The 16,053-nt window shown below is 38.9% G+C and overlaps 1 protein-coding gene across 3 annotated transcripts in view; it reads left to right on the top strand.

The window, feature by feature from the left end:
* LOC109034612 (uncharacterized) overlaps positions 1-4,819 on the top strand; it is a 135,955-nt gene extending 131,136 nt beyond the window's left edge. For all 3 annotated transcript variants that reach the window (XM_072305406.1, XM_072305398.1, XM_019047862.2), the window contains one exon: positions 3,750-4,819. In XM_072305406.1, the coding sequence (XP_072161507.1) occupies positions 3,750-4,723 (974 nt within the window). In that variant the 3' untranslated portion in view covers positions 4,724-4,819. The remainder of the gene's footprint in view (positions 1-3,749) is intronic.
* The last annotated feature ends 11,234 nt before the right edge of the window (positions 4,820-16,053 follow it).

Here is a 16,053-nt window from a genome sequence, read left to right on the forward strand (position 1 = left end):
TTTCTGGAAATCAGTCTGTACTCAAGCAGCTGAATCTAATTCAATGGCATTAAAAGCCTTTATGGAATTTAATTAAAACCTTTTATAAAAGTCCCTTGTGGCGTACAATTCTCACTCAGTGAATTACTTGATTTACCGCCACTATAAAAAAGAATACCTACGTTCTCACTCAGTGAATTACCTGATGGTATCTTATAATTCTCCATACTATTCTCACTCAGTGAATTACTTGTTTTACTGGAGTTAATTTTAATGTAATCCTTAGAGCAGTTCTCACTCAGTGAATTACCTGAACTCATGGGATTATTATGCATTACGGGACAGTTCTCACTCAGTGAATTACCTGAAACCCTGTATGAATTATTAAAATTTATTGCGAAATTCTCACTCAGTGAATTACTTTCGCTTTAAATCATCTGCCTCTTTTAATTTATGCAATTTAACACTATTCTCACTCAGTGAATTACTAGTGTAAATCCTAGAGGAATTATTAAAATTGGAGCGCTCACTCTAATTATGGGATCTGTACGGAATTCAATTTTCTGCTGTGCACTGCATTATGAAAATTTCCTTCAAAAAGCCCAAACTGTATTTCTAAGAATACTAACAAAATTATGGGACAGGTTTTTTCCATAAATTACATTTTCCTGCAAAAAGCAAGGAGTTAAAAGAATCATTTTTGATTCATCGATTAATTGCTGGCTCATAACAGAACGTCGAATTATATAATAAACATTAACATTAACTTTGCGAGACTTTTTTGGTGGGTTATGAGGATGTACTACTAAATTTTTGAAACCCAATAATCGGTATTTTCATTCAAAGAAGTGCTTGTGTGGCCATGATTTCGTCTATAGACAATGAATCTAAAAGGTCTGAATCTTCAAAATCTGAAGTTAAAACAATTGTTTCCGAATGCAAAATTTCTTTTGTAGCTTCCGCCGTGAGAATTTCCGGTTTTACAGTTGAATTTACAGGTTGAGTACTTAGAAAAGGTGAATTAAAATTACATTCGAGATTTTACGAGTGAGTTTTGGTAAGTGAGTTAAAGGAAAATCTGAGTTATCACTAGGATTTCTGTTATGAGAAATAGTTGAAGTTTGAGAAGAACTTAAAAATTCTCCAAAATTCTCATTTTTTGAATCGGAACTCATTAACAATATACAAAAAATTCTTAGAAAATATTCACACAAAATCATGAGCACACAACAATAAAAAAAATCGATGCATATGAAATTTAGTAAAAAAAAAAAATTTTTTTTAGACTGCACCTCGTGGGTGTTGCAATGGCTGCCCAGAGACACAGCAATACGCACAAACTGCAGTGGATTCAAATTTAATAATAATAAAAAAAAAATTTAAACACTCAAAAAAAAGAAAAAGAAAATCCTGTAAGGACACTGAATCACTGACACAATGGCACTAGCACAAAGTATATGATTAGTAACAAGTCAACAAGTTAAAAAGTAAAAAAATTAAGGATGAAATTCTAATTCAAGAAAAATTTTGAACGCCTTTAAAAATTTACAAATTCCTCTCAGATCATATTTAAATCAAAAAACAAGGTGAAAAATTAAGTGAATGCATAATAAAATGAAATTAAAGGTTCTCAACAAAAAAGAAGTTTGAGATTTTGGACCACTTGTGAGGATGCGAAACTATTTAATGAAAAATTAAAAAATTGCCGGTTTGCCGGTTTAAAAGACGGGTTTCGGCACCACTTGTGACGACCACCATTTACAATGGAAACTTTGTAAGGAAGAACAGGGGTGGTCATCCTGCCTCCAGTGATAAGACTTGATTCCATGTAAGAGTATAAGTCGTAAAGTTATACAATTACGCCTTATATGGAATCGGGTCTATCTCTGAAGGAAGGATGACCACCCCTGTTCTTCTTTACAAAATTTCCATTGTAAATGGTGGTCGTCACATCGAGAGAAATTTAACGACGCGATGATTTGTAAATAATTAGACCTGCCACGAGAAGAGTGGCCGTCATCATTGCGAAGAGCATAATTAAAAAGGATTTTCAACGCAAACAAGGACCCAGGAACACCAGTGGGACTTTCATCAGACAAGAGGAACCGGAGATCCAATAGAACTCATTTTGTGACTCGTACTCCAGGTTTTGTTATTCCTGACTTGAAGTTCCCTTTCAAATAGTGCGAGTTCAGCACTATTCCACCATCCTGTCACGTAAGGTATTCAGCGGGCTGATTGTTGAAATTGATCGACAAAGCTGTAGACAAAGAAGACAAAAGAGATAAGGAAGGATCCTACTGGTGGAAGTGGGTGGTTGCAATGGGCATATGAGGTAGGTAATAGACTAACTAATGGCAATTCTCGAGAGCCCCTATAGATAGTCTATCATTCACTACCTTAATTTATAAAAACCTCATAGTATTTTAATCAATATAGGTTAGCTCTACAGGGTGTCCCAAAAGTCCCTTCCACCCCCTCTAAAATTTTACGTAATTAATATTTTGAAACGAAACTTTGGGGATGTTCATCGATCAATGTAAGCTACTTTTGAGGCCCCCCAAAATTTTCGGGGCCCCCCGTGGGGAGGGGCTGCAGACCCCAACTTTTTTTTTTCAAATGGCAACCCCTATCTTGTGATACCTCATTCGAAAGAGCATAAAAAACTAAGAATTTTGGCGCAAACCGCAGATCAATATCTTAATTTTTGACCGAGTAATGATAGGTCAAAGGTCAAATTTGACCTATTTTCAAAAAATCATAACTCCGGTTCAAATTATCGTAATGAAAAAAATAAAACGGGAAAATTTACCACATTGTAAGCACTTTTAAGGAAAAATTACAGAAATTACTTCAAACTAATTTTAAGGGGGGTTTCGGACCCCCAAATACGCCAATTCAAAGGTCATTCAATTTTCCCGCGAAATAAGCCAATTTCCCCCAGATTTGCCTCCATATTAGTTCAGTAAGGTCAAAATCAGTTCAACAATACGTTGGCAAGTCCCCAAATTTCGGGAAAAGTTAATAAAAAAAAATTTAAACGGTCAAATTTAATCACCTTTAATTTCGTTTTTTTTTAACTTTTTCCGAAATTTGGGGACTTGCCAACGTATTGTTGAACTGATTTTGACCTTACTGAACTAATATGGAGGCAAATCTGGGGGAAATTGGCTTATTTCGCGGGAAAATTGAATGACCTTTGAATTGGCGTATTTGGGGGTCCGAAACCCCCCTTAAAATTAGTTTGAAGTAATTTCTGTGATTTTTCCTTAAAAGTGCTTACAATGTGGTAAATTTTCCCGTTTTATTTTTTTCATTACGATAATTTGAACCGGAGTTATGATTTTTTGAAAATAGGTCAAATTTGACCTTTGACCTATCATAACTCGGTCAAAAATTAAGATATTGATCTGCGGTTTGCGCCAAAATTCTTAGTTTTTTATGCTCTTTCGAATGAGGTATCACAAGATAAGGGTTGCCATTTGAAAAAAAAAAGTTGGGGTCCGCAGCCCCTCCCCACGGGGGGCCCCGAAAATTTTGGGGGGCCTCAAAAGTAGCTTACATTGATCGATGAACATCCCCAAAGTTTCGTTTCAAAATATTAATTAGGTAAAATTTTAGAGGGGGTGGAAAGGACTTTTGGGACACCCTGTATATTCCCTATGTCACTTTTGTCTACTAGTTTCAACGATGAGCTCGCTGGCCACAATTTTAGAGTTTTTTGCCCGACTGTATCGGAAAATAATCTAAGTTTGTTGTTTTTTGCACAGTGTACTCCTGCTCTTGTCCTCCTTTCGAATGCGTGTGTCAAAGCCGATTCCAGTCTTTCAACTGGCACCAGTCAAACCAGGAAACCTACTGGATGTCAGAAAACGTTCAACCGGTTCCAAATCAAATCATCGAGAGCGACACCAATAACTACTTGCCTGAGAGCAACGCCACCAACCTCAACACCAGCAGCAACAATAGCAATAACAACAACAACAACAACACTGTTCCCTACGATTTCCCGCCTTTCGGTAACGATTTATTCCCGGCAGACGAGCTGTTCCAACTGGAGCAGCCAATGCGAGCGAGCTACAGAGGAGCGCCAGAGGAAGACAAATGTTCGCCGACGGTGCTGGACCTCGGTAGCGGAACCATCCATCGGACGACGTTCAAGTCGGAACCGGACGCCGAGCCGTACTGGCTCACCGCGGCCACCCCTTCCGTCCACACCGACGACAGCAACTGCAGCCAGATGAAGCAGTTCTCGCCGAATCACAGCTATATGACTAACTTGGCCGATACCGACGTGGACGACTCGAGCGAGATGAGCACGCACCACCTCTCGCCGGGCGCGCAGCCGCCGAAAAGCGGGACGAATTTCCATCTGCTCAACGCCGAGGAGATCCCTTTCCAGTACGTGAGCTGCGATTCGTACAGGATGGACCAATGCGTGAATCAGTACAGGTCTTGCGATGCTCCCGAAGAGTTCAATTTTGCTTGTACGATGGATGCTTCTGTCCAATATCCCAGTGAGCAACTGACGAGTCTGGATTCGACGATGATGACGACGTATCCTGCGCGTACGGGTTACGGTCAGCCGACGCATGATCTCATGGTACAAACCCCTCACTCCTGTGATGAGTTCATTTCGCTGGCCGATTTCAGGCTTCCTCAGCCGTCGACGGTACTTCATCATGAGACTTACTTGCCATCCAACGCTCACTCTTGTCAGACGCCTGGTTATTGTCATCAGTGAGCCATGTAAAAATGTAAATTTTTCATTTGTCAATATTTGTTGATACCTTGTGAATTCTGTAAATTTCAATAGTAAAAACCTAAAGTAATTAACATATTTTTGTCGTCCTTATTTATTGAAAACGTATTACAATACAATATAATTTTGAATCTACCACGACTTAAATTAAATATTCAAACGATTTCTCACATAGCTTGCACATGCACCTTTATCATAAACAGCGGCAGTGTTTCCCTTGAACAAGTATTAGTGTCCATGCTACGAAATACGCGCATTTCCCTTAAACATTTTGGAATGAGCTGGGAATACTTTATTATAATATACAAATTCTTTTTTCATTTAAAACATTTTAAGCATGTATTAAGATAGGAGAATAGAATTTTATGTATTAAAATCGATAGGATCTACATTTTATGGTAACTGATTGAGATGATATGAGATGCGATTTGCGAGATGTCCCGGTGCCCTCTTGCTCTTATGCGCCCTCAAGAGCCCCTCCCCCTCCTATGATCACCCCCTCCCCCCCCCCCTCCGAAAATCCCTATGTTGTGCTCACGCGGAAAATCAGGCCACCCTCGCTATTTTTCACCAGGGAGCTCGAAACTTCTGGTAGACAATTAACATGATTGAACGCACATTTTTTCTTATATAATATAGGTACCTACGAATAACTACTTAGTGGTTAGGTATCAAATAGGTAATACCGATCTATCTTTGATAGAAATCAATGCTTTTTTCCAAGGTAACTAGACATCAACCCTTTGCAGCCGGTGTTTTCATCCAATACGTTGTAATTACTCACACATTACACAAATACATCATACAGGAAGAGGAAATGTCAAAGTTGAATTAAATATTTACCTGGAGTGAGATATGACGCTCTCTCCTGGACTACCTCCAGACCTCCAGCGTTGTTTTGAAAAAAAAGCTGTTCAAGTTTCGGCACTTCACCAGTTATCATCATAGAGCACAATTGAGTCGCAAAGTACTGGATCGCCGTTGAAGTCCCTTTTGGAGGCTGTTTTGTCCAGTTCTCTGGAGACTAGTGGGCGGCGATTAGCGATGACGCATACTAAGCGCTCCCCACTCCCGACTCGGCTCCGTTCGTCGGCACACGTGCCCGTTTGACTTTCAGGAGGCGATATTTGGCCGCCATCTTGGATGTAAGGGTCCTTTAGAAGTCAGAGTACATTTCTAAGCACATATTTGAACTTTTCGGCCAAAAATACAAAGGAATCGACATACATGTCGACCATAGAGGTCACTTTCACCCACTTCACCCCCGTGGCGGCCATTTTGGGAGCCATCTTGAATTTGAAGGTGTTCCTAGGAAGTCCGGGAGCAAATGTAGTCCCGTGGTTCCGTTAATATTACAAGTTGGCGAGATGGCTTGATCTCTTCGGTTTGATGTCCGGAAACGGAATTTAAATGTTGCCAGGCTCAATTTACCCCGGAACACCCTTAAAATCAAGATGACGCCAAAAATGGCCGCCACGGGGATGAAGTGGGTGAATTCGACTCCTATGGTCGACATGTATGTCGATTCCTTTGTATTTTTGGTCGAAAAGTTCAAAGATGTTCTTAAAAATGTACTCCGACTTCTTAAAGACCCTTAAATCCAAGATGGCGGCCAAATTTCGCCTCCCAAAAGTCAAACGGACACGTGTGCTCCTATATGGCATGTGAGGTATCCTTCATACCGTTTTTTGGGCCGTAAAATCGAAAAATGATGTTAAAAATTCCTTTGCGCTTCATTCGAGGCCTGAAATTCCAAGATGGCGGCCAAAATTGCCGAAATTTTGGAACCATAAATTCTATAATAGCTTCTCATACCATGTGACGTATCGAAACCCATAGATTTCTGGGCGTAGAATCCAAATCTTGAATTCAATATTCAACCCGGCCGCTTGTGAAGTCCAAAATCCAAGATGGCAGCCGAAATTATCTATTACAGGATCATACAGTCAGCCTTGACCTCAGAAATGCAAGATATGTATCCATTTACAGGTTTATTTGGTCGTAGAATTCATAAATGAAGGTTAAAGTAACCTTCATGTAAATTCGTAAATGGATACATATCTTGCTATTCTAAGTTCAAGGCTGACTGTATGATCCTGTAAGGGATAATTTCGGCTGCCATCTTGGATTTTGGACTTCCCAAGGGGGCGGGGTGAATTTTGAATTCAAGATTTGGAATCTCCGCCCAGAAATGTACGGGGTTCGATACGTCACATGATATAAGAAGCTATTATAGAATTTATGGTTCCAAAATTTCGGCAATTTTGGCCGCCATCTTGGAATTTGAGGCCTCGAATGAAGCGCAAAAGAATTTTTAACATCATTTTCCGATTTTACGGCCCAAAAAATGGTATGAAGGATACCTCACATGCCATATAGGAGCACACGTGCCCGTTTGACTTTCAGGTGGCGATACTTGGCCGGCATCTTGGAATTAAGGGTCCTTCAGTAATCGGAGTACATTTTTAAGCTCATATTTGAACTGTTCGACCAAAAATGCAAAGGAATCGACATACATGTCGACCATAGTCGTCACTTTCACCCACTTCACCCCCGTGGCGGCCATTTTGGGAGCCATCTTGAATTTGAGGGTGTTCCTGGGGCTAGGTCCTCACACATCAAAGACACATAGAGTACATAGAGTCGTAATGCAAGTGGGAGAGCTGGCGCCACTTTTAAGCATTTTCCAGGTTCCGAATTCCAAGATTCCTGTGCGGCGCCGGGTCCCTTTTTCGATACATAATCGATTGTTTGCGATACACGGGGACCCGGCCATATTCTACACCGCCATTTTGGATCGAATATGTATCGAAAAAGTCACCCCGCACACCGGGCTCGGAACTCGTCGAGCAGAACATGGCGCCAGCTCTCCCACTTAAATTACGACTCTATGTACTCAATGCAAAGACATTGAACCAGATAAGTAGGCCGGTAATAAGTCAGAAATTGAGTCCATAAATGAATATTATCCAGGAGTAACATACATTCATGGATTCATGATGGCTTTGAATATCTAATTATAGCAAAATTCGCACAAATTAATACAGATGGAATTAATAAAAGTCGAAAAAACAAGCAGGTGTTGATTTCTCCATAAGCCACCGTGTTAGAAATGCCGATTGGTTCACACTTCGTATACCTAAGTCAGAAATTAAAACCCTGCATGAATAAGATCCAGAAGTAACATACATCAATGGATTTATTATGGCTTTGACCATCAATTTATAACAAAATTTGCAAAAATTAATGATGATTGAATTAAAAATGTCGAAAAAACACGAGCAGTTCTTGATTTCTCAATAAGCCACCATGATGATAAATGCCGTTGGGTTCACACTTTTCGGAGCAGAAGCGGCTCGGAAAGGCCCGTTAATGGATTGACTTCATCGGCGCTCCAGTACATTGCGACTCTATTGTACTCTATGCTCATCATTCACCGAAAAAAGTTTTTCTGAGGTTATGTTAACATTAGAGTACCTATATTGAGAGAGTATGGCCACTGGTGTTACCACCTCTGATTGGCTCAGCCATCTTAGGCTGAATGGAGCCCTTAGGACCCAAAAATGGCGGACGCCATAAATTAATGTATTGCAAAATGACTCAAAATGTAGTTTTCTTTGCTTTTCGTAACGAGGACTTTACCCAAATGCACTATTGCGACTTCTTTACATATTTTAGGGCTAATCGCGTGCAATTTTTGAGAAAAATTATCCTAGATGTAGTAAGGTTGGCAGCAAGTGCGGTTGGTGATAACTCGAGTACTTTTATAGACAGAGTATGGTCATTTCTGTTCCGGTTTTTCATTAGTCGCGTGTGAAAATAGGCTGACACGATGTTCCTAGGGCCGTACATAAACAAACAAGATGGCTGTTATCAGCAAGCAAGATTGAGGTTATGCACATCTTACATCCTCCTGTGATAAAGGTGAAACCGTGAAAGGCGATTTAACAATGTTTTCTTGTATTTTTCGTGTGCTATTCGTAGATATGCTAGTTTAAATTGTTACTGCCGCATAATTGAGATTTTTGTGAAATTTAGCTTCTTATCGATGTTAAGGTGAGCCGCCATTTTGTTTGTTTATTCACGGCCCCAAGATCATCATGAAGCCTAAAAACTCGTTGACCAATCAAAAAGCGGAACAGTTTTCCTGTAGTAAAAAGATACGAATGGCCATACTCTGTCTATAAAGGTACTCTAGTGATAACCGTCAAAAGTAGGCAATGACCCCCCTCCCATCCTCAAAAACCAAAACAAAGCACTGCCATTTTTGGGTCCTAAGCCTCTTAATGGGGCTCAGTGGCCATACTCTCTCGCAATACCTATAGGTACTCTAGTCTCTAGTTTACATGTTCTAGATGGCTTACGTCATAATGAAGGTATACCAACTGTGAAAACAATTTTAGCACTAATAGGGTTGAAATACAGCGGGTATGGCCCAGTTACCCTCCGCTCAGTTACTCGACCTCACATAAAATTTTTTTTAACTAATATAGTTACAGAAATGTTTCAGAAATTTTTTTCAATCACTCAACTTCTGCACGACCCCGGCATGCGGCAAGGAACACCCCCTATTACATTCTTTTCAATGCGTCGAGTTGGCCTCCAATAATTTTGACGGCAATATAATATGAGCGGCTCCAGAGGACGAAGAGTTGCGCACCGAGTTTTGCCGCTTTATCGCTCAGTCTCAGCAAGAAACACGCGTTTATAACTCTTCTTACCCACTGCGTGCGATCTCATTCCGTGGAGTTCGCCTTCCATAATTGTGATGGCAATATAGGTAAGCTGCTTGGAACACGAATAGTTGCACACGGTAATTTTGCCACTTCTGCGAAGTCCCGGCGATTACGGAACACATAAAAAATATCTTAACTTTAGCTCTCTGCAGTCATCAACTTCTGTGATAGATGTACCTACATATGGATCGCTTTTAGCAAGAAGGAATCAGCGCGATTACAGTGTTTTCAAAATCATGGAACTTCCTCTTTCCTTTAAAAAATACTCAATATATGTACAGTATTAAAATTTACACAGTTAATTTCCTTTAAAATTAACAATTTTTTGGTGGAAAGCAAAAACTATTTGCTATTTTGAGAGATTTTTTTATATACCCATGAAGAAACAACATTTTTACAACACTGTAATCGCGCTAGTTCCTTCTTGCTAAACGCGATCCATTATGCTTCTGGTTTTCGTTTTGGAAAAAAAACTGTGACGCAAAAACATGCAAAAATGTATTTCCTAAATGAAAGATAAAAAATGCATAGCGCAAAAAAAGAGATGAACCCATTTTTCATCCACTGTGGGTATCTGAAAAGTTGCAACAAGCATCATGATGATGATGTGAACTGAGGCGCCAGCTCGCGGATTGGCCGGTATATAGTCTTCAAATTTCGCCAAGGGGCCGATATTTAAGTTTAGTTGCAATCCATACGTTAACCAATAACGAATGTTGCCCCACTAACCGCTTTCTGTCGAATATTTCTAGAGATTTTTAACGAAACTTGATATTCTCAAAATAAAAACCGGTAAAATTAATAAAAATTTACAAGTACCTAACGTAAATTAAGTTTACAATTGATTTTTTCAATTTATTGGAGGATTTTTTAATAAAAATTCATCTACGCGTTTTTTTTTTACAAACACGGTAGGTATATCCGAGTAAACAACCCCAATCAATAGAAATTCGTTTTATCGAGGGAGAGATGAATAAATACAAAACAGAAAAAACATCACATCCCTCAAATTTTGCCCAGAAATTATTTCAAAAATTCGAAATCAGTAAATCTATGGAAGCTTAAAATTCAATTCAACGAGTATGGCACCTTCTTTTTTAGTTAAAGGATTGAATGCAATACCTAGTTTTTCTGCATAGGCACTCAGTTATTCGGGTGCTACAACTTACGACAACTCATAAGCGTTTCTAAAGAGGTGAGCAAAGCAAAAGTAAGTAGGTACCTTCAATTTTTGAATATGCAACACGCACATCCGTGGAACACGAATAGTTGCATCAAAGCGCCACAGCCAACTCACAATCAGTGTAGTATTAGTAAGTAGCGATACCGAAAAAAATCTGTCATATTAAAAAGACTTTAGTGTCAGAAATTATAACACTTACAAGGAAAACGGTAAAAAATACGATGTAACCAACCCGTTCAAAATCTCAGCGCTCTGGAATATTGAAGAGTAAAATTAATTAATCACATTGTTATAAAATCTACGGTTTTAAAACGGATCGATTTGATTGTTGGAGTTTCTTTTGTTTTTCTCGTCTTTTTATTTCTGACGCGTAAGTCTCTTTAACCTGGTAAAAATTGCCAGTAGGATCTGTGATCCAAAATACTACAAACCTAAAGCCGGCTGTAAGATTTCCTATAACTTCTGTAGCCGGCTGTACAATTGCTTACATCCTTTTTATAGCTGATGGCGATAAAGCTACAGCCAGGCAATAAACTGCAAAGCCCAGTGATAGGTACTATAGCCCCGGCTGTATAATTTTTTATAGCTTCGTATAACCCGGGACCCGGGCTGGATTAACCGTAGGGGCAAAGTGGGCCTGTGCCCACAGCGGCAAATTTTCGGGGGCGGCAGAAATCGAGGAAAAAAAAAAAAAAAAAAATGCCCCCCCCCCCCCCCCCTGAAAATTTGAAATGAAAAAAAAAAAGTCAAAAGCAAAGTCACAAAAGACGTATATCCGTCGATGTATAGATATCGATATCGAACGCGGGTGAGCTGATCACCTTAATTTTACCTCACTTTTTTTCAGTGTAGCAGGGCCAATGGCTGCTCGTGTTGAGTTGTGAGACCCCCGCGTGGGAACGCGGTCAGGCAATCTAATAATTATACTTTTTTAATTACTTGTTTTTCATATATTTAATACAATACAATAAACTAGTGTCAGTAGAGTGGTGCCTGACATCCCTTTACACAAATGAGTTTATTATTTAAAATCATCTAAAGTTAAGTTCTTGATTAAACAATAAACCCATAATAAAACTTGGATTAAAAGCTAAAAAAATTACAGCCTCATTTTTGAACATTTTTCAGTAAAAAATGGGCTAAAATTGCATCTTACAGTGGTCAGATTTTCCAAATTTTTCGGGGGGGGGGGGGGGGGCCGGCCACCCCTCCAAGGCGGCAAATTTCCGCGTGTCCACAGCGGCAAAATCGTTAATCCAGCCCTGGCCCGGGTGTATGTTTTTCTATTGCCTTCTACAGCCGGCTATTATTAAGAATTCCTATGGTATTTTAAAACGCAACTCCTGTTGCAAATCACCGGGGTAAGACGTAAGAATGGCCGATTCAATTATTGGCCTCAGAGATACATACTCTGACCTCGTGTTACTATGACTGGTAATACTATCTCTATACAGGGTGTCCCAAAAGTCCGTACCCCCCCTCGTAACTTTTGAACGGTTAGAGATAGAAAAACGAAACTTTGGGAATGTTTCTATCTTAAAGGGGTCCATCTTCTAGGGGGGGGGGGGGGATTTTTGTCCCCCAACTTTTTTTTTCAAATGGTAACCCCTATCTTGTGATACCTCATTCGAAAGAGCATAGAAAACTAAGAATTTTGGCGCAAACCGCAAATCAATATCTTAATTTTTGACCGAGTTATGATAGGTCAAAGGTTAAATTTGACCTATTTTCAAAAAATCATAACTTCGGTTCAAATTATCGTAAAAAAAATGAAACGGAAAAATTTACCAAATTGTAAGCACTTTCAAGTAAAAATCAGAGAAATTACTTCAAACTAATTTGAAGGGGGGTTTTGGACCCCCAAATACGTCATTTTAAAGGTCATACGATATTGTCGCGAAATGAGCCAATTTCCCCTTACTTTTCCTTAACATTATCTTAGTAAGTTCAAAATCAGTACAACATTGCGTTTTCAAGTCCCCAAATTTCGAACAAAGTTTTAAAAAAAAATGAAATTTAAATGGTTGAATTAACTCACCTTTTTCGTTTTTTGAACTTCGCCTAAAATTTGGGGACTTGAAAAACGCAATGTTGAACTGATTTTGAACTTAAAAAGATAATGTTAAGGAAAAGTAAGGGGAAATTGGCTCATTTCGCGACAATATCGTATGACCTTTAAAATGACGTATTTGGGGGTCCGAAACCCCCCTTAAAATTAGTTTGAAGTAATTTCTGTGATTTTTACTTGAAATTGCTTACAATTTGGTAAATTTTCCCGTTTTATTTTTTTTCTTTACGATAATTTGAACCGGAGATATGATTTTTTGAAAATAGGTCAAATTTGACCTTTGACCTATCATAACTCGGTCAAAAATTAAGATATTGATTTTGCGGTTTGCGCCAAAATTCTTAGTTTTCTATGCTCTTTTGAATGAGGTATCACAAGATAGGGGTTACCATTTGAAAAAAAAAGTTGGGGGCCCCCGTTGGGGGCCCCGGGGGGGGGGGCAACAATTTTGACCCCCCTGGGAGATGGTCTCCTTTAAGAGAGAAACATTCCCAAAGTTTCGTTTTTCTATCTTCAACCGTTCTAAAGTTACGAGGGGGGTACGGACTTTTGGGACACCCCTGTATATACAAAAAAAAACATGCTGTAGTAACCAGGGCCAGATTTACCCACTTGCCGTCCATGGGCCGCCTGTATTTTGCCGCCTCCTTCGAATTCGTTTTGAGACATCAATGAAAATCATCAACAGAACGTGCCGGAGGGGGAGGGGTACGTAAGACGCGTTTACTCGTGTTGGACACATTTTTTGTGAAAGCCCTGTAAACACTACTAGCAAAAGTTCACGGAACTCGTCGCGAAAGTCAAGTTCCGTAAACCTATCTCTGTGTGGACACAACCTTTCATTTATGAGAAATTAACGAAAAAATTATGAAAGAACAAACACAAATGTGGCTTAATAATTTTAACCGCCGCCGCCGCGCCGCGCTGAATGCACTGTGTTTGGCGCAATACGTGAAGTATTCCTACAGTCTTGTAGGCGCTATGCGTTTCACGCCGACCACTGCTGAACGCACTGTATTTGACGCAATGCGTGAAGTATTCATGCAGTCTTGTAGGCGCTAACATGTGTTGCATGCCAACCGCCGCGCCGCGCCGAGGACTTCTCCTTTTCATCTCAAGTTCTCGTCATCATTGCTCTCTGCGCCGCGCCGCTCCAAGCCAAATTGCAAATTTGGTTTCCCTCTTTACTCGACTAATTTTAAGGTGCTGTCTCTCGTATCAACGAAAGACGACAAGATTAGAAATTACTTGTACTCTCAGGAAATGAGCTATTTTGCCTCTTTTTTTCGTTTGTCATTTTTTTTCTGAATCCGATTTTTACTATACGTACATTTAAACAAATTGCAAAAGTTGCCTCCGCGGGCCGCGGCCCATGTGGCCTAAAGGCGAGTCCAAAAACATCGACTTTCTAATTTCAAAAATGTTACTACAATACTATAATACTTCACCATATACTTAAGCTATATCTCTACTTAACATCTATTACTATAGTTATTACTTATTATATACTAGTTATTATAGCTATTCTGTCATCAATTTTATTTAAATAAATGACTTAGGTGCCTATCTTGACAAAAATAAAATGAATAAATTAAAAAAAAAAAAAATTCAAAAATTTTAGGGGGGAAAAGTTTCGCCTAGGCATCAAATTAAAGGGTGCCAAAGCGTTCCTCGAAAAAAAAAATTACTTGGGGTGCCACTTCTGCAGTGTCAAAAAATCACGAGATTCAAGCTGTTTTTCCCGATTCCATCGCACTGTTTAAGCATGATGGAGATTGGCTAGAGTCCTGATTTTTAGAGTATTAACTCACTCCTAGTAGTCATTTAAGGCGTGCTGATCAGTTTTTAGATCAACATATTTTTTGTGGCCCCCACATGCCCTTAAAAATGCATAAAACGCGATTGCGGCCGAATGCGCCTCGTATATATCAAGGATTTTATCGATCTTTTAGGTGACTTGGCAACCACGCAAATAGTCAATTTTTGGTTTTCAGGAACCATTTTTATGAATAATAAGGGAAAAATATTAGTATTTTGGATGCGGGCGGTTTTTCCCCCTTTTGCGAGCTCACAGTTAGGCCGGAGCGCTCGATTTGGTCGAAATCACATCGATTTTCGCCAGTTTTTTGGAAGACTTGGCAAGCATGTAAAAAATCGGGCTTCCAATTTTCGTAGACTATTTTTATAGTGGAATAAGAGGATATAATAATTATTTTGCGGGGGAATGTTTTTGTACCTACGCGGAGCCCTTACCAAATCAGAAAAACACGATTTTTAGCGACTTTTCAGCGACTTTTGACGGTGTTTTTCAGTGACTTGGCAACCACATAAAAATTTGACCCTTCAATTTTCAGAGACTCTTTTCATGGCAGAATAAGATCCCGTAAAACGTTTTTCGTTTAGGTCATTTTTTGTACCTCCTCAGAGGCAAGAAAAAGATGACTCTTGACTTCCAATCATCACTTTAAAAACGTTAAATATTTTAACTCTTATGTTTACGTATTAAACTTTTACTGATAATTAAACGTTTATTTATTCAAAGACTTCTTACTTTATCATTGTTCACTTTTTAATTTATATCAGGTAAAGTAACAAATTAAACCTTCAATGAATGAAATGTTTAAATACAATAATTCAATAAAACTAATAATAATGATTATAATAATATTTAACAATTAGGTATTTAATTAAATGACTAAAATTGAATAATTAAATATTTTTGTGACCTCTCGTATCAATAACAGCTCAAATAAGTAAACAAAAGAGTTAAAATATTTAAGGTTCTTAAAGTGATGATTGGAAGTCAAGAGTCATTTTTTTCTTGCCTCTGAGGAGGTACAAAAAATGACCTAAACGAAAATTGTTTTACGGGATCTTATTCTGCCATGAAAAGAGTCTCTGAAAATTGAAGGGTCAAATTTTCATGTGGTTGCAAAGTCACTGAAAAACATCGTTAAAAATCGCTGAAAGGCAAAGTTGTAAAATTGAGTTACATAACCTGTAAAATGTTATGATACTTGAGTTTCATTAAAACTCTCGAGAAATATCCGACAAATATTGGTGAGTAGGGGACAATGGCTTATTGGCGTGTGGATTGCATTTAAAATTGACAACATTTTGCATTTAAAAAAACAACGGGGGTGACCTGTCCACGAATAGGACAACAAATCTGCCCAGTATTCCAACTTTGCAATTTTGCTAACCAATTGTAACATAAATATTCATGCTCATTTTTGAGTCATGGAGAAATATCCAGGCTTTATTGCCACCCCCTGTACAAGACTCAACTCTCTGCGCTCCTTACTTACAAAATGTAAGTAATAAT

This window comes from Bemisia tabaci, chromosome 1 (genome assembly GCF_918797505.1).
Source record: "Bemisia tabaci chromosome 1, PGI_BMITA_v3".
NCBI lineage: Eukaryota > Metazoa > Arthropoda > Insecta > Hemiptera > Aleyrodidae > Bemisia > Bemisia tabaci.